The sequence below is a fragment of the Mus caroli genome, chromosome 9, assembly GCF_900094665.2.
Source record: "Mus caroli chromosome 9, CAROLI_EIJ_v1.1, whole genome shotgun sequence".
Lineage (NCBI taxonomy): Eukaryota > Metazoa > Chordata > Mammalia > Rodentia > Muridae > Mus > Mus caroli.
Window position 1 is genome coordinate 10747414 of NC_034578.1, and position 19661 is coordinate 10767074.

The 19661-nt window shown below is 47.1% G+C and overlaps 1 protein-coding gene across 6 annotated transcripts in view; it reads right to left on the reverse strand.

The window, feature by feature from the left end:
* Amotl1 (angiomotin like 1) overlaps positions 1-19661 on the reverse strand; it is a 100492-nt gene that overhangs the window by 12622 nt on the left and 68209 nt on the right. For all 6 annotated transcript variants that reach the window (XM_029481384.1, XM_029481385.1, XM_021171539.2 and 3 more), the window contains 5 exons: positions 18113-18401; positions 16601-16745; positions 15773-15862; positions 6104-6249; positions 2500-2649 (listed from right to left, as the gene is read on the reverse strand). In XM_029481384.1, coding sequence (XP_029337244.1) covers positions 2500-2649; positions 6104-6249; positions 15773-15862; positions 16601-16745; positions 18113-18401 — 820 coding nt within the window. The remainder of the gene's footprint in view (positions 1-2499; positions 2650-6103; positions 6250-15772; positions 15863-16600; positions 16746-18112; positions 18402-19661) is intronic.

A 19661-nucleotide genomic window follows, 5' to 3' on the forward strand; every position in this document is an offset into this window, starting at 1 on the left:
CTGGAGAAGTAAACACAATATCATAATGTTCTAAACAGGCCACAAGACAGATCACAGAGCGTCTGCTTCTGCCTGAATATCAACACTTAGTTCCTGCATCCTGCAGTGTCCTTACTGCAGCATCAGCCAGGCCAGGCTCCCTCTCTCTAACAAGAGCCACCCTGATTCAGCAGGTCGTCCCAGGCCACCTCCATGGGCCTCTGTTTCATCTAATGCCCACATGGCTCTGTAGAACACACACACTATTCCAGTTTTACACACAGAGATTAGGCTCCCGAGAGACTATTCACAATTTGATGTCTCTAGCCAATGCATAGCAGAGTTGGATTTCAACTCAGGCCTGGCTCCACATCTCATTGTATACCTCGCAGTTAACACTACAATCGTGAGAACAAGACAAAGTCCTGGCCTTGGGGCACTTTCTTTAAAATTGCAAGGAGCCATTTCAGCCTGCCTTCTCTCTTACTGGAAGATTAAAACCAGAAAGGCCCAGGAAGTAAAGTGAGATGCCAAACATGCAGGTTCTAGCTGGCAGACTGTCACCTGGGAAGAAGGTACTGTGGCCTGCCCTGCTGCAGGCCTGAGACAGAGAAGCAATGGGGTGATTGATACACAGGAAGGCAGAAATCTTTAGGGCACCGCATGGCCACTCCTTTCTCAGTAAGAGGAAATAGGGTGCATGCTCTCTGGATGTCTCTGGGAAGACTCAGATTCAGACTTCTCCCTAACTTGGGTTTATCTAACCCATCTTCCCCTCTTCCTCTCTTCACTCTGACACACTCTGTCATCTGTTTTGGGGTAAATAAGTTTGAGGAGACAGAAGGCAGGAGTGTCCTGTGGTGTCATGCACAGGAGGAGCAGTGGGGCAGTAGGTATGCATGGGTGTGTGCGTGTGTGTGCATGTGTGTAGTAGTATTTGATGTTCATGGATGTGTGTGAGTGGAGGCAAGCATGTGCAGGGATTGACCATGTATGTTGGGGCACAAATGTGCACTGATGACCATGTATGTGGGTAGGGGTGAATGTGCCTGGGGGTGACTATGTAAGGGGTGAACATGTTAGGGGCTGAGCCTGTATAGGGGGTAAGCATGTGTGTGTAGGGTAGGAGGAGAGTGTGCAGGGATTAAAGTGGGGGTGAGCATGCATGTATAATTCCAGTCTCATGGTCCTTCTTTATTTAGAGTTGAGTCTGTCCTCACAGCCCCCAGAATAAAAGATCCACACACAAGTGATCTAAGCACAGCACGTTGACTGGAAAAGCACATTTTTTTCTGGCTCTAGTTAAACTCACAGTGCCAGCCAGAGGTCTTAAGGTCTACTGTCTGATACTAGCACTGCCCTCGGTGGAGAGATGGAGGTCTCAGTAGCTGAGCAACAGAGACTGGCTGTTGGAGAACAGGCTCTGTCCCGTGCCAGCTGAGCACAGGGACCAGAGGAAGACAGGCCTTTCCTCACAAACCAGAACCTGCTGTGGAGAAAAGATGGGGAGGCCAGGGATGAATTCTTCATTTTGGGGAAATGTTGGCAACACTGTCTTCCTCAGTCAAGGACACTCTTCCAGAGAGAATGCATGGATCTGCCATGCACTGGGGCTGAGCTGACCTGGAGGGCATGCTTTCAGGTGCAGCCACAACCACCCTGCCCTGTACAATAGATGATTCCAAGGAGCCTGAGGTGCGTAACCCTGGCAGCTGCAGAGAGAGCTCGTTCACCTCCCTAGGAAGCCAGGCGAGCTTCAGAGCAGGAGCCTCTGGCTTGCCTGGCCTGGTGTTTCTTGCAGGAATTCTCTTTGCTGAGACATGTATGGTGCCTGGGCTGGCATTCCTCTCTGCCATTGCTCACAGCTGAGCTTCCCAAGCCGCTGACACAGCAGAGATGCAGGAGGAACTGTAGTTCATGGCCAGTCTTACTACAGGTGGCTCTGAGTTCTCTCAAATGAACTCATTGATCAGTGTGACCCCTATTTTCCCTTACTCGCAGGTCCTCCTTGGCTCGCTAGGGTCAGCACTTAGACTTCAGGGCAGCCCTTGGTTTACCACTTGCCTCCTTAGGGGCTCTTCTCTGGTCCACTGCAGGCTCCCCTACCCTGAACCTCATTCCAGGTGCTTGCTCTCCACTGACTATAGGAAGAAGCCACTCTCTCCATCTGGCCAATTGCTTCCCACAGTTGGGCCATTGTTTCATCTGAAGCCACCTCACAGACTTCTCCCTCCATAGCTGCATCTAGCTGCCCTGCCCTTACAACACTTTCAAGGCCCTGTCTTTTACATGTCCTCCTCCTCTGCCTCTGTGTTCTTGTCCTTCAGGCCTGGTAAATCAATGTCCCCTATATAAAGGTCACTTAAAATGCATTCCCTTCTTTCTAGCCTCACCTCAGAGACTCCAGTCCCTAAGGAGGCCATGCAGGTGCTCGAGTCCATCGGACAGTCCCCAGGGAGCTTCTGGGTGAATCTGTAAGCCATTCTATCTGATTCTCCAGTCCTTCAGCCTGTCACTCACCTGCTGTGTCCTCAGAGCATCTAGCTCCCTCTCCAGCCAGGTCCGCAACCTGCGTTCCATCTGCCCTCGCTTCTCACACGCTGACTGCAGCTGGGTCAGGGCCTGCTGCAGCTTCTCCACCTTTTCCACATAGGCTTGCTTCTCTCGTAACTGAAGGAGACAGTGAAACCGTGCAGAGTGGACACCACTGACTACTGCAGCTGGGCGGGAGACAAGCTGGAGACCCCAGCTGAGCTGCATGAGTTTGCGCCACCCCTTTGCATCCTGCAGGAGCCTATGGCAGGTACAGCAAGGTGGCCAGGAGGCTGGGGTGGGAGGCCCTCTGCTCTGCCTGTACTGGGTCATGTGACACCTCTGTACTCTCTAACTCATTACTGGTTTATAATCATAGCACTTGCAGCCATTGGAAAGGAGATTAATAGAAAGCTTTTAGTGTATAGAAATGCCCAGTCTCTAAAGTTTAATAAAAAACCCTAAACCATAAGTTATTTACATTATTACAACCATATCTGTCTAGCTATGAATACATAGATCCATGAAAAGAAGAGAAAGGACAATCTTTAGAAGTATCTGTCATGTTTGTAATAGAAGAGCTATTTCTGCAAGAACAACAAGAAATGTACTTCTGAATTTTCTCTACTAAATAAAAATTATGTCTATAAAAAGCAATATATGATAAATATAGTAAAAACACCATATGTAACAAATATGCTACAATTATTTCTACACTAGAGGAATTTTCTATCTCCATAATTTGGATGTATGCATGCACACATGTGCACTCATTTGTATATTTGCTGGTGAACAGAGAAATAGTCTCACTTCAGCAGTTTCTGGAGTGACTTTCTCCTCTGTGGCTAAGGAGCTTCCTGAGGGGACAGGAAGGACACAGAGAGCACCTGTGGGGATGCCTAAGGAAGTGGAAACAAATGTTAAATGATTACATAAACATACCATCAGGTATGGATTTACAGTCATGACCCACGGTGCCAAACCCTTAGTACTTGGGGCTCGGTCTGCCCTGGGAATCTGGTTCACGCACATAAATCCAGGTGTTTTTCCTGCTTCCTGGGAATCAACTGGGGCCAAGAAATCAAGTCAAAACATTTCCTGGATCTGGTGCTCTGCAAGAAGACACCGGATGCTGATTTCCTGTCTCTTAGCACCTGGTGGAACAGATAGATGCCTTACGAGTGACTCAGCAGAGTGCTGAAGCACTGTCACACAGCAGGCTGCGACATGCCTACCTGGCAGGGCAGCCTGCAGCTCAGGGAGGCTTTTGGCTGTGCAGCAGCTCTGCCATGAGCCCTGCCCACTTCTGCTCACACGACCAGCACCACCACAATAAGACAGAAGCCTTCCAGGAACGACAGCTGTACCTGGCTGTTGGGTGATTTTCTCTCAGGGCGCTTTTGCTTGTTTACATTAGCAGGCTTTTGAATAGAACCTGTCTGCTAGGTAGGTTCCTGAGCTTAGCGGTCTCATTGGAGCAAACGCTTCATATGAACTGCCAGTCGTTCTTACCACTGTGTGCAGAGCTATGCATATACAGCCACCATGGAATGTGTGTGCTCGCTCTGCTGGTCAGAGCAAGCAGTATGTCTCCAATGCATGGGCCAGTGACAGCCCACAGCAGGTACTCCATGTGTAATGTTAACTGAAGGAGTAGCATCCTTGAGCAGCTGTAATATCCTTAAGTGTGTGGATCCATCCCTGCATGTTTCAGCCTTACAGCTGGCAAGAAGCATTTCCCTTGAGGATGATTCATGACAGACATTCTACCAGCCGTCATTTTCAGAGTACTACTGTACCAGACATTTTGCTCTGTAAATGCATCTTATCGAACCCTCCTGGGGACAAGGAGCAATGCCCTATTCCACTTCTACATGGGGATGAGAAAGCTGAGGGCAATGAGGCCAAATGACTTGGTCACAGTCATGCAGCTGGTGAGCCGGGAAGCTTGTATGTCACACTGGCAGTGGCCTAGCTCTACAACCCTGTTGTGACAGCCGTGGTAAACTAGTGCAAGGCAAGTATTTTAAGACCCTGGGACCAAATCAAAACCCTTCCAAAGATACGTGCATAAGAACAGGAGTGCAGGGCTGGAGAGATTGCTCAGTGGTTAAGGGCACTGCTCTTCCAGAGGACCAGAGTTCAATTCCCAGCACCCATGTGGCATATCACAGCTGTTTGTGATTCATATTTCATATGCAGATGCATAAAATAAATTTAAAATTTAAAACAATAAAAGAACGGGGAGTGGGAGTAAAGCCAAGTGCCTGAGTCATCTGCCTAACAGCTGAGCAGGGGAGGCCAAGCAAAGACCATGACAGGGTTCAGGAATTAGTGACCAGCCCATCAAGGGCCCATAAATAACTTCCATTTCTATAAGGAATATTAAAACCAAACAAAAGGGCTGGCACAATGGCTCAGCAGGTAGAGGTGCCTGCTCTGCAAGCCCACTGTGAGAGCCTGCTGTGCAAGCCTGCCAACCTGAGTTCAGTCCTGGAACTCACACAAAAGCTGTCCCTTGAGATCCACAAGCATTCTGTGACATGTATGCTCCGCTCCCTTGCATGCACAATAATATACTTTAAAAGGTCACAATAAAAGTTTACAACATAGAACCTTCCTTAGCTTCATGCTTGAAGAGGAGGCCTCAACAAGTGATTTCATTGAGAACAAGGGGCATCCAGGGGCATCCAGGCCTCCCTTGCTCAGAGCAGACATCCTGTCCACAAGATCAAAGGGCATTTTCTATGATAAGGCAGATGCTTTTGGCTGCCCCTCAAGATTCTCCTGCTAGTGTTAGCATTTGAGCGTTTACACAAGACTGGTGGGGATAAAATGCACCCAATGGGCACAGCCCTTGCTGCTTTCTGTGCCAAGTGCCAGGTTAAGTATTGACGTGTTCTCTTGCTGTCCTCCAGGCTCCTCAAGACCATCTACTTGCCAAGATGATGTCTGCTTAGGTTGCCCCATCGCAGATGTGCCAGGGTTCTCTACAGGGAGCAACAAGGTGAAGGCACAGCCCTGGGTAACACCTGTCCTCCTCCTCTGCTTAGCTTACAGCTCAGAGTCCCCAGCTTGAGCCCTATACACAGCTCTCCTGTTTCCTCTCTTGGGGTTAAAGGGATAGTCAATGCAGCTACAAAGGTAAGCTAGAAAGTTGGCTTCATCATAACCTTCTAAATCAGCATTTCCGGGGTTGAGCATGTGGGCTACAGCACAGTCAACCAGGAAGCAAGTGGGTCAGCTGAGCACCACTGCACCCGTCCTTTGCCTTAGAATCAGGAGCCCAAAGACGGCCACAGCAACTCTTCTGTACAGACACCAGTGACTTCTGGTCATGTCAATCATTTGCAGCACTGGGCACCTACCTACCAATAGACAGGCTGTGGGCTCTTGGACTATGTTTTTAATACCTGTATTTCAGATTCTGTCTGGTTCCATGATGGATAAACTTTTTGTTCATTTGCATCTGGGTTGTTTCCCACAATTCTCCCTTGCCTTGGCAACTATGAAGTGGCTCTGGTTAAAGTAGCTGGGTCAGGAGGCGCAGGGGAGTCCTCTGGGCTCGACTCCTCCCCCATGCTGGTCTCACCTCTTCCTCCAGTTTGATCACTCTGGCCTGCGCATTGCTCAAAGCCTGGTCCAGGATCTCGATGTGCCTCCGATGGTCCTCACTCGCCGTACGCACTGCTGCCAACTCCATTTCCAACTTTTCCTTTTCCTTCAAGAACTCTTTGTCTGGAAGGGAGAAAAAAAATAGAGCTAGCTCCATCAGGAAATGCTGGGCCTGAGGGGCACTGCCAGGCTACTTGTGGCAAGGACTGAAGATAAAACTGTGCACATGGCAGAGAGATGCTGCTGCTGCTGCTGCTGCTGTGGCTTGGCAACAGTAGAGGATGAGTGACTTGAGAACTGTCTCAAGCCCACCTTAATCCTACTCAGGACATGCTTCCAGAGAGGAGGTACTGGATCGTGTCTCAGTGGGAGAGCATGGTCTAAGCATGCACAAGGTCCTAGGATTGATCCCAGCACAGCAAGAAGGAAGAGGGAAATACGCCCAGGAGCCAACAGCCCCCAAATTCTCCTGGACTCATTTTTCTACAACACTGACTTTGATACTCACAATTAAGTCTTGTATGATTTCATTTTATGCTCTCGGCCTCCCCTGATGGCATCATCCAAGCCTCAGATGAAAGGGCAGGCACCCCTTGCAAAGTTCCCATTCAGAGAACAGTAAAGCCCCTGAGAGAGGGGCTCTTTCACTGCAGCATGACAAGGGAGCTGCAGGCTCCAGCCTGACCGCCTTCTCCTGTGAAGGGCCCCCGAGTTTCCTCTAGTCCTGTCTCGATGGGATAGGAACTTCTGCTTTAGGGTTCTTCCATTCAACAAAAGATGATTACACGCCTTTGCAGGTGGCTCTGTGACCTAGCCACCCCCCCCCCTTCCTGATCAGCTTTCCAACGAACAGGAAAGTCTGCAGTGTCCAGGACGAGTGCTTCTTATGGAAAAGACATTTCTTGTTACCAAAGCGGCATCTTCTTCCTTTTACACATACATCATGCAGACATGCTTTCTACAGTACAAAAATGCTTGGAAGAATTTGACAGGAGAGAATAAGGGAGCCACACTGGGTGGTGCAGGCCTGTAATCCCAGACTCTCAGGAAGCTAAAGGCCTGACTGGGTAACGGTGACTTCAAAGCTAACCTGGACAACTTGGTAAAGTCTAGTCTCAAGAGACAAAGTCAAAGGCTGGCTAGAGGTTTAGCTCGGCCTAGAATCGGCACACCTAGATTCAATCCTCATTATAACCAAAAATAAGGAAGGGATTGGTTGAACTATTAACTCCTACAGGAGAATCCCATGAAGCCACTCAAACAGGAGAACATCTTCATGATTGATATGCACGTTACTTTATCAGCTTTACAGAGCCAGGGCCACCTGGGAGACGGAGCTTCGGCTGAGAAAAGGCCTCCATTGCATCAGCCAGTAAGCAGGTTTATAGGATATTTTCTTAATTAATTGATAACTGAGGTGAGAAGGCCCAGCCCAGTGTAGGCAGTATCATCTCTGGGCAGATGGCCCTGAGTTATAAAAAAGCAGGGGGAGCAAGCTTGCCAGTGAGCGAGCACCCTCCTCCTTGGCCTCTTGCTTCAGTTCCTGCCTCCAGGTTCCTGCTCCAATTTTCCCTGTGCCCCTGTAGGCCAAATAAGCCTTTTCTTTCCCCAAGTGCTGTTGATCATGGTGTTTATCATAGCCACAGAAAGTGAATCAGAACAACTGACAAAAGGTAATTGACAAAACCATATACAGATATTCATATTTATAAAAAGGAAGGAGACATGTAGCGCCAAGGGAAGCTTTAACAGAATCTGATTATCTAGTCACGCCACCTGAGCGAGCACTCTTACCAATCCTCCCTGCCACACACGTCAAGTCTGGAAGCTACACCAGCACGTTGCCGTGGGTACATTCATTCAGTGAACATTTCTTCCCCTGGGCAATCACTCATGAATGTAACCAAATGTAATGTAACTAGCTCTCAGGCACTGAGGACCAGCACCTTGAGCAGAGAAGCAATTGAAAGAGCGACTCACTGAAGGAGCAGAACACATGGGTTTGAATGTGAGGCCTGGTGACAAAAAGGCTGACGCTGCAGGTCAGTCATCAGTGAGAGGCCAGCAGGTCAAACAGGAATGGAGCATAGGAAATAAGCATAGGAACGGAGCACACTTAGTACTGTGGGTAAGGAGATCAAAGGGCAGGACCAAAGGTCTGTACCCGAGGCCCGCTGCCAACTGCAGCAGGCAGAACGGGATCCCAGGGTTCCCGGCACACTTGCAACAGCAAGGTATGTCAGCGGGGCCAGCCTGGCCTGATTGTGCACCTTTAAGGGTAGGTACATTGAGGGTTGACTATGATGTCGTCTCTCAGACCCTCCATCCCATCCGAGAAACAAACAGGATGGATTTTACGGGACCATTCTGAGGGTTAGAACAACCATGGAAGATGCTAGTTTTGGTATCTGGTGCTTAATAGAGTTTTGATTACCTATGATGAAAGTTAATAAATATTCCTGAAGGCTTACCATGCCTCATGCACCAAACCAAGAGTGTCACAACAGTGGCTCCTTCATCTTCCTGTCAGCCAGCTGACATGTGAGGAAACTGAAGCAAATAGTTTCAATATGGTGTCTGGCAGTGCCTCACACCCCCTTGCTCCAGGAAAGAGGAAGCAGCACTTTGAGCGCTCTAGGCAAGCACCTCCTATACTAACTTTACCTATATCCCAGCCCTGAAGTCCTTGCTGATGCTCCTGCCACTGCTGCCTCCTCCCTTCTCCCTCCACTCTCCTCTTCTTTCTCTTTCCCACCATGATGGGAAGTGAGGTTAGTAAACTAGGATCTGTATGTAGGTCAAGTCCAGCCTATGGCCTGTTCTTTTTCTAAACAAGTTTTACTGGAGCATGGCTCCATCTATTTGTTTAGGAATCATCCATGGGCGCTTTGGGGCTCCAGCTGCTGAGCTGAGCACAGAGCTTCCAAACCTGTGCTTAACATCCTTCAGCAGAAAGAGTGTGCTTGTCAAGGCCTAGAACACAAGCGTTCACAGCAAATCACATCTAACTACTAGTTTAAATGAAACGTCATGCCGCCGTCTCACTGGGAACTGAGTAAATGTCTACTAAACACCTCTAAGTGGCAGGTTCTGGAAGCACAGCCAAGCAGGGGTGTGATGGCGGGGATGGCAGGTCAGACCTACGCTTTTGCAGAGTGGACTGGGAAGACTGAGATGGTTATATAATCCATTACTAATTTACACTTGTGATGAGTGTGGGTAGAGGGAAGATGGAGCACATGCATGGAGTGTATACCAGCAAGAGCCAACTCCCCCAGAAGGCGTCCCCAAGAAACTGCCATCTCAGCTGAGGCTTCCCTAAGAAACTGCCATTTGAGTTGAGACTGGCAGGCTTCCTGTATCTGTGAGGGCTCCCCGAGGCTGCATGAAAGTGAAATGGTGGTCAGCTTCCTCTATCCATCTAGCTCAGTATACAGTGGAAGGAATACGGCCCACATAAAGCAGCTCAATTTTCAACTCTATCACTGTTAATGCCAAGCAAAACAACTGTAAAGCCATCCATGTGAAAATCATAACATGCCTCCTGGAGGCAGCTAGACATCAAAACTTGACTAGCAGCCTTCCTCAGTCAGCCCTGTTCATGAGGCGTGGGCAATCAGAGCTTGGACCGACTACCACTTGCTTTTACACTTGAGAGAAGACTCCTGTGAGTATAAACAGCCACCCTGCAGACACACTCTGTAAAGGCCTGACTGTCTCAGGGGTGTCTGCCACAGTTAAACCAAGTAGATGAAGCCCTCGAATGTTCTAGATTTAAAATACAACATGGGCAAGCAAGCTTTGAAGGCACGCTTGGGAAATTTGCTCCCTTGAAAGACGGCAAGGTGTGGAGACCCTTGTCCAGGCCTCACCTATGACTTGTTATACCCTGGAATAGCACACATGCCCAGTTAGCCAGGTGTGCTCTACCCAAAAATTTCACAAGTCATTTAAAAACTCAATAAGATGAAATTTCATACCTCTCAACCTAGCTTCCCCCATATCTAATTGTTTATTTTTAGCTCCCTAGACTAAAACAGGCAGAAATTTGTAGTCATTAGTTTTCAAAAAGAAATGACTAAAAAAAAGTTCTAGGGCTGGAGAGATGACTCCGCAGTTAAGAGCCATGCCGGTTCTTCCAGAGGTCTGGAGTTCAATTCCCAGGAACACATGGTGTCTCACGACCATTTGTAATGAGATCTGATGACCAATTCTGGTGTGTCTGAAGACAGCTACATTGTACTCATATGAACAAAATAAATATTTTTTTAAAAGTCCTAATAACTCAGAAGTTGGAACTAAGATTGATAGATATTCCCAGGCAATGTGCTTTGTTGTAAACTGCCTTTAGCAAGTGAGAGAAGTGGAGGTGGAGTTGTAGATACATACATACATACTAGATAGATAGATGGATAGATAGATAGATAGATAGATAGATAGATAGATAGATAGATAGATAGAAAGTGGGGACCACAATTAAGCTAAAAGACAAAGAAGGCTCAGTCTCACAAGCCAATGGCCTACAGTTTTATTCTTCAGTAACAATTTGGCTTTGACACTGTCATTTACAGTGTGTAAAAATTTGGAAAAACACAGAGACAAAACCATAAAACAAAGCTCTAAATTCCACTGTTGATAATCATTAGGGGACAGAAAAGGGTTTTTCTCAGGATCCTCAAACTCCTATGCACTGATCCTCCAGAGAAACAGCAAGTTTCATGACTAAGCAGAGCCCAGCAGACCTGTGTAGTTCCCACCTTGGCCTTCAGAACTCAGTGGCAACTATGCAGTACAGAGTTCAGTTTCTAGTGTTCTTAATCTCTCTCTCTCTCTCTCTCTCTCTTTGTGTGTGTGTGTGTCCGTCCATGTCTGTGTGTCCCTTTGGGCTTACAGATTTTATATCACGGATGATCTCAAGCAAGACCCACAAAGCTTCTTACTATCTATCTTGTCTTACCCTCTTTTTTTGCATCAGTCAAGGTGGTTGTCAGCCCTACACTCCAGCCCTTATTCTCAGCACACATATCCAGGTGTCACCACTAATGTTAGGCTGTCTTGCCTTCCTCTGAACCAACTGCTAGGTCTCAAAGGACTCATTTGCAAAGGATGCCACTCCTTGAATGGGTGACATTGAGGTTATGATGACCTTTGTTGACCTTTGCTCTAATACTCCAGTTTCTGGGAGAGTAATACTCTAATAGCAGAACATGTTAATGAGTGGGCAGAGATGCAGGAATCCATGCCTGTCATTCTGTGTCCACACCCTGAATGAAAGCCTAGTCGAGTGCACCTCCCATCCAGCCTTTTGCACATCTCTGCATCTTTCATTACAGCTGTTCACAAGGCTACAGATGCAAGGGAAGACTCCACAGCTCAACTTTAACTCCTTGTCTGACTCTGTATTTTATTAATAAGGATGACCATCTGCCATGGTTTGAACAGGAATTGAACACTTGGTTGTGCTATTTGGGGACACTGTGGAACCTTCAGGAGATAGGACCTAGGTGGAGAAAGTTGGTTACTCAAGGGTGGTCTTTGAGGTTTGTATCCAAGTCCTCTTTCTGTTTCCAGACTGCCTGAATACAACCAGCCACTTTGTGCTCTTGTCACTGTGCCTTTCCGGCCACAATGGGCTTTATTTCCTCAAACTTGGGTCAACAATAAACCCTTCTTCTCGCAAATTGTCTCTTGTCATGTATTTGGCCACAGCAATGAGAAAGGTAAGTAATGCATTACCACCGAGTTGCTCTGGTCATACCTACACCATACTGCCACTAGTCAACTGCCCACCAACCCCTGCTTATCTATCACCTGCTTGTCTGGTCCAGTCTCCGTTACTGACTTCCTTGGTCTCAGCAAAAAACACCAACAAGCCTCTATACTAAAATGTCTTTTCTCTCTGGTTCAAGGTTAGTCCTTCATCAATTTGTTACCTTCTCTGCCTACCTAGTTGGCTTTCAAAACATCAGATGAACAGTGGAATTACACTCATCTTTGAAGAATACAGGAATAGTGATTAAAACTTAGATTTATGCTTAACATGGCAAAAAACTAAAAAGCAAGTCAATGGCAGCGGCGGCATACGTCTTTAATCCCAGCACTCAGAGGCAAGGGCAAATGGATCTCTGAGTTCGAGACCAGCCTGGTCTATAGACTGAGTTCCACAACAGCTAGGGGTACACAGAGAAACCCTGTCTTGAAAAACCAAAACCAAAACAAAACAAAATAAAAAAGTGAACAAAAGCCATAATCAATCAGCATACACTGTGAAAGCCTTTCTGATGAGGGCTGTGCTGACCTGATCTACAGGTACAACCGTTGCCTTAGGAGCCATGTTGTTGCGCTGTTCCCCTAGGGTCTGTCACCTGTCTAACCACAGGTTCTTGGCCTCACTGACAATGTCTGGTGTGCACTCTGCTTTGTGGAGGGTGCCTCAGAGTGGTTGGTTGCTCTTACCACATTTCTACCATTATTGCATCCATGGACATGTCTTGACATGGATGCTATTGTAGCTTGCAGGTTCACAGCTGGGTGAGACAGATATTTTTACTTCAGTAACATGCTGTATTAGATATCTTGCTATTGCTATCATCAAATACCACAGCCAAGGCAACTATAGGATAAAGAGTTTATGATGAGTCAAGAGGGTGAATAGTACATTGTGGTCAGAATTGTGGCAGCAGGAGACAGGCGTGGTAGCAGGAAGAGCTGGCAGCTCACATCTCAAATTATAAGCAGGAAGCTGAGAAAGTCAATTCAAAATGGCAAAAGTCTTTCAACTCTCAAAGGCTGCTTCTAGGACATACATCTCCCAAAAGGCCACATACCTTTGAAGTCTCCGATACACTATCATTAGCTGAGGACCACTTAAGTATCAAATTCCTGAGACTGGGGGACAAGTCATTCAAATCTGCACACATGCATGGTACCTTCCAGCACTGTGGACACTAGCAAGTACAAACACTGGGGGATGCCTGAAATGGAACTGGGGGACATGCTAATTTTCTCAATAGTCAAAAGGTTGTCAGGTTTCACTAAGGAAAAAGTCCTATGTAAATATGAAGTAACATCCTGAATCTATCCATTTGCTCCTCCACCAGAAGAGCAAAACAGTTTGAATCCTGATATTGCTGAAGAAAGAGGAAGGGTGTGCCATGAAGACCTCATGTGGGAAGGTTAGGGAGCACCATTATCAGTTAGAGAGCACCATTATCAGTTAAGGAGAACCACTATCAGTTAGGGAGCACCACTATCAGTTAGGGAGAACCACTATCAGTTAGGGAGCACCACTATCAGTTAGGGAGCACCACTATCAGTTAGNACCACTATCAGTTAGGGAGCACCACTATCAGTTAGGGAGCACCACTATCAGTTAGGGAGCATCACTATCAGGCCTCTCTGACTCAATTACCTAACACATCAGCCTTGGGATACCTCTAAGCAGTTGAAAAATGCCTGTGGCCTTTGTCTATGCCTTTGAAAGATAGCAAAGCATGTTTGTGCAGAACAAACCCTCCCCTATAAATCCAGGGGGCCCTAATGCCTGACGCTGATGTTTCAGCTTTGAGCCAGAGATGAAAGTCTTCAGCAATGTGAGCTCACCAAACCCTGTTATTCCAAGCTCAGCCTTGGCTGGGAGGCCAAATGAATGCTCATTACACGGCATGAACTACAATATGGACCCTGACAGAACACAGCCAGCATGTCTCCCCCTGCCCCTGCACAGTCATCCAAAAGCAAGGTATCAGTACTGTCCATGCACATAGTACACAGGACTTCACTTTTGTCTTAGGTTCTATTGCTGAGATGAAACACCATTATCAAAAGCAAATTGACACTGTAGCCCATCATTGAAGGAAGTCAAGATAGGAACTCAAACAGTGCAGGAACCTGGGGGCAGGAGCTGATGCAGATGTCACGGTAAGCTTGCTTACTGGCTTGCTCCTTTCTGGCTTGTTCAACCAGCTTTTTAATAGCACCCAAGACCCCAGGTCAGGGGTGGTACCAACCCCAATGGGCTGGGCCTTCCCCCATCAGTCAGTAGCTAAGAAAATTTCTCACAGGTTTGCCTATAGATCTTGCTGTGTCAAGATCTTGCCTGACTCTTGCTTGTGTCAAGTTAACATAAAACCAGTCAGCACAACCTTCCCATGTAAGCCCAGATGAGACAACAAACACACGACATCAACAGCAACAGATACATTCTGGAGCACAGGGCAATCACCCGAGGGGCAAAAGCCTGGCTAGCACCAGTGACTCTTGGCCAAAGACAGAACTTACAGAAAACTAGAGTGCAAAACTTTCATGGGAAAGTTTGGGAGATGGAAAGGGCGTTAAGCCAAACTATTGAAAATTGCAAAATTTAGTCTATTATTTCTCAGTCTTAAAAGTTTGGTTTTTTTGAGACAGGGTTTCTCTGTATAGCCCTGGCTGTCCTGGAACTCACTCTGTAGACCAGGCTGGCCTCTGCCTCCTGAGTGCTGGGATTAAAGGCGTGTACCACCACGCCCGGCTTTTTTTTTTTTTTTTTTTTTGGGTTTGTCTTAAAAGTTTAAGGGCTTTGATACCCCCATATGCCAGAACACTGTTATGAGAAGAAGATGATGGCTACTTCTCAAACATGCTAACTTTTTTGTTGTTTCAGATTGTTTTTAAGCTGTTAGCAGTTACTCATGATGTCCTTAGGAATTATGACATATAGCAGAATACAATTTTCTAAACAGCTTTTTTAAAAAAACATGACAGTTGGCATTTTATACTTCTGGTGCATTCCATTTGCAGAAATTCAAACTTTGACTGATGGTTTTTCAAAACCCACCTGATGCTATTTGCTTCTGGTAAAATTAATAGAATATTTTCCTAAAAGTCTGGAGGCTTACAAAGACACTGGCCCTACTCCTGGGTGAAATGGGCTCAGAGACTCCCAGGACACCAAGCATGGAAATATGCAGTATGATGATTCCCATGGAATGTGTGTGGGAGAACAGCCCCAGGCTAGCACTCTGACTTGCCCAGAGCACCAAATGCCACCACGGAGTATCCTGTCCTTCCCTGGAGAGAAGGGTTATGACTAATTTAAATAGTGAGTTCACCCTTGTTTCCTGAGGGGGTAATAGATAGCAAGGAGCTGTAGGACAGCTTCATTAGATTAATAAATGTCTTAGGTATTTTCAGAAAGAAATAATGGAGGAAGGAAACATTCCCTGAATGTGGGCGAGGACCCCCGAACTAAATGAAGAGAAAATGGAGAAAGCAAACTGAGCCGGAACTCTTGTCTCTGCTTCCTGATCTACCCTATATAAACAAGCAGTCCTGCATGCCCACTGCCATACCCTTCCCTACCATAGTGGACCTTATCCTCAAACCTCCTCCTGTAAGATGCTTTGTTTCAAGTGTTTCATTATAACCACAAGAGTAGCTAATACATAGACAGACTCAACATCCTTGAGAGGAGGCCTGACAACTCAGCTCTGCCCCTGACTGACTGAGGAAACCCTCATCTGAGGACTGTCGATGACAGGGTAAATTAACTCACAAAAAGGACATAGCACAAAACCTATTAGAAGCTGGTATGAGCCTTGCTTCAGGCTCCTATATTTTAAAGATAACAGCTTTGGGACAGACAGACACACACACACATACTCACTCTGGGACACGTAATGGCTCTCTGCAGCTTTGTCTTCATGCCCATCATATTCCCTGCTGGACAGCTGCCTGTTGGCTGTCTCCAGTCGATCTATAAACAAAGGAGGAGTAAGCCCAAGCCATCACACAGCAGAGAAATACAGACAGTGCCAAGAGCTGTGTATCATGACAGGGACAGTCAGGTAGGGCCCAGAATGAGCAGTTTTGAGGCAGGGACAATGCTGTACTCTCCAAGCTATCATAAGAAAACCCTTGGGGGCTGGGAAGATGGCTCAGCCAGGAAAGTTCAGTCTGAGCAAGCACAATGACTTGAGTTTGATCCCAGCACTCATGAGAGCTGCATACTGTGGCATGCATCTGTAATCCCAGCTCTGGGAGGTAGTGACAGGAAGATTCCCCAGGGCTTCTGCTTGATGGCCAGCCAGCCTAGCTCTATCAGCTAGCTCCAGGTTCATCAAGAGATCCCCAGCCTCAGAAAATAAGGTGAGGCTGACAGGATAGAAAAGACTAACCATGAAGGCCAGAATGCCTGAGATCAATTTTCAGACCCATGGTTTGCGTCTGTAACCCCAGTCTTCATGTAGAGAGACAGGAAAATCACTTATAAGTTCATAAGCCAGCTAGTCTGGAGCATTAAGTATGGCAGAAATAAAGAGACCCTGAGTCAACCAGGTAGAGAAAACCAACTCTCAAAAGTCATCCTCTGAAGTGTAAACACACACACACACACACACACACACACACACACACACACACACAACAAAATTAAAAATCGGGCAGAGAAGGGCCAAGGAAGACACCTGACACTGAGAGTATAAACAAGGCACACCTCGGAGATCTCTGTTGAAGTCATGCAGTCTCCTTATCTCGCCTTCGAGCTTGTTTCTCATTGCCTTGTCCAGAGACTCACGCTTGGTGGTGGACTTGACCAGGCTCTCATAGGCCTCCGAAATGCTCTGCAGCTCCTTTTCAAACTGTAATAAAGACCTAGCATTAAAGCCGTATTTGTGACAGGGCCTCTGTGATGCTGACTGTCCAACACCCTGAATATGGACACTACATCTTCATGGATGTCATTCTATGCCTCAGCCTTCATTCACATCTACTCCATCTTCCTCCTGCTGCTCTATAGGAGCTGCGGTGATGGTTATGCTGTCTAACAGCACCTAGTAAAAGTATCTCACTACTGATAGGAGGATGGGATGAATCTAGGCATAACTGAAATATCCCCTTTAAAAGATTTTATTTACTTATTTGCTTATTATTGACATGTCTCTCTATGTGTCTCACACTCATGTACCCACACACCATATGTGTGTCAGTATCCAAGGAGTCCAGGAGAGAGTGTTGAATCCCCCAGAGTTCCAGGCAGATGTGAACCACCCAATATGGGTACTGCAAACTCAGGTCCTCTGCAAGAGCAGCAAGTACTTGTAACCATTAAGCTATCTCTCCAGTCCCTTAAATATCCTATTTCTGTACCGTCATTTATAATGACTAATAAAGTTTTGGTTTCACATTGGAAGATATTAAGGTGGGGGAGAACTCAAGCATTCCAACCCAAACGCAGACTTCCAGACTTTAAGCACAACATTCTTTCCAGAAACCCTGCTCCTTTCTCCATGCCAGGCCGGGTTTCATTGCTGTATGTTGTCTGTCCAATAGCTCTACAGAGAACTAATGTACTTCAACCTAACTATAAACAGATACACAGGAATTGTATACAAAGGGATTTCAAGGGACTGGGTTGAAACTGCAGGTGTGAGTTTATTTGCTTATATTTTACCAAACCAAGAATACTAATGGTGGAGCCTTTAGCCTACTGCGAGGACAGAACAACAAGTAGCTGTAACCGCCATAAAAACAGCCTAGTAGAGCAGTGTTTCCAAGTGAATACCTACAACTTCTAGCACAGAGCTGGACAGCTCAGGGCAGACTGGATGAGATGACAGGCAAGATAAGGGACCAGCCTAGATGCCCATCCAATAGACAGATGGGTAAAAAATTGTGATTCTCCCTTAGGCCTCCTCATACAGGAGTTGTTTCTCCCTTTGTCCCACTCCTCAGCAAGGCCTTTCTCCTTCTTCCAGAGCTATCATGAGTGGCTGGTGAGTCCTGAATTGTACTCATAGAATGGCTGCCAAGGATCTCCCTTCCTTTGAATTGCATTCAAAACAGGAAGTGCCCAGACAGGCCATCAGACTCCTAAGAGCTCTATGATACATCCTGTGACTCAGAAATTAATCCCAAGCACCTCATGGTCTCCTGCCAACAACAGCCCATTATTTACCTCTCTCTTTCCCAGGATCTATCAAATTACCTTGGCATGTCTCATACATACCTTGTGGAGCTTGTCAGCGTTGTCATAGCAGCCCTGAAGCTCCTGGTGAAGCACACGGTTCTCCTCTGTCAGGATCTCTACCATTTGCTGGGCTCGCTCCACAATCGCAAAGGCATCTGGTCCAAGCTGCTGGCTGGGGGAGGCCGGTGGGGGCTGTGAAGCCGCCAGGCTTATGGGAAGTGGAAGAGGCAGGGAAACGGAGTGCAGAGTACCACCAATGGAGGAGGTCTGAGAGGACATGGGGCTATGCTGCTGCACCGTAGATGGAAAAGGCAGCTGGCAGGGCCGGCTGCAAGGGAAGAGAGGACCAGTCATCAGACTCCAGAGGACATATGGAAGACCAAGGAAGGCCATGGGCACAGACACTGTCAGTGGCTTCCCTCAGCATGGGTCGGCCATGCACTTCCTCACACTCTGCTAAGTTAAGCGGCAGGTTTAGGCTCAGGTATTTATCACATTCCTCTCACTAGGAAGACAGTGGACCAGGCAGAGCAGGTCTCTGCTCTCCAGAAGAGACAAGCAAGCCATGCTGAAAGTGGAGTCTTGTTCTCCAAAGAAAGGAATTTTGGAGAAGCTATTTCTGTGTGAGAGGTCAGAGCAAGAGTTTCTCAGAGTCTGGAAGACAGTCAAGAAAGAACCAGGGATTTGGGTGGAAGGGTGAAGTCAGGGAAAGATGTACAAGATGGCAGGAAGTAACATCAGACAGCATCACCAAGTGGAAGAAAGCACACCCATACAAAGCACACCCACAGGGCAGCAGTGCGAGACGGGGGTGGGAAGGTCTGTGCAAGCTGCAGCCACACTTCCATAAGAGGCACACAGAGGCCACTGAGGGCTGCCTCGCTAGGAGTGATGTGCTGAGAACTCAGTGTAAAGGCAGAGCCCAGGAGAAGTCTGGGTATGAATATGAAGAATGAGAAAAACAAAGATGGAAGATAAAATATTATTTCTAGATATGGGACTCAGCAAGAAATTGGTAGGGGTACCACTTAATCAAATGGAAAGTATGAGCAAAGGACTGGCTTGTTTTGATCTGTTGGTTCTGGGGTTTAAACTTCCAGACTTCACATCTAGCCTGATGATAAAGGACCCAACAGTGTCGTTCAACAGCTCAGTACCTGGTGCTGAACTTCAACTTGGAATCATGAATTTCTACCTCCAGTCTTCACTTCCCCTCCCCCCAAATTCTTCAGAATTCTGTCAGCCTGTTTCATGAGAATCACCATGTTTTCTTTCAGGCTAAGCCAAGGGCTCCTCATAGGAAGCTGCACAGGTGCAGGAACAAATGGCAGACATAGATCTTGATATCGGGTTCTCCCATCCCTGCTGTTCCTCTACAAGGTTTAGCTTTCTTGTTAGTCTCTACTTCCAAGTCTTAGAACTGGAGGAGGGGTGATGAAACTCGACTGTAAGACAGCTCTGTGTGCTGGCCCAGCCTGTACTCCCAGCACTGCAGAGGCAGAGGCAGAGGCAGAGGCAGAGGCAGAGGCAGAGGCAGAGGCAGAGGCAGAGGCAGAGGCAGAGGCAGAGGCAGAGGCAGAGGCAGAGG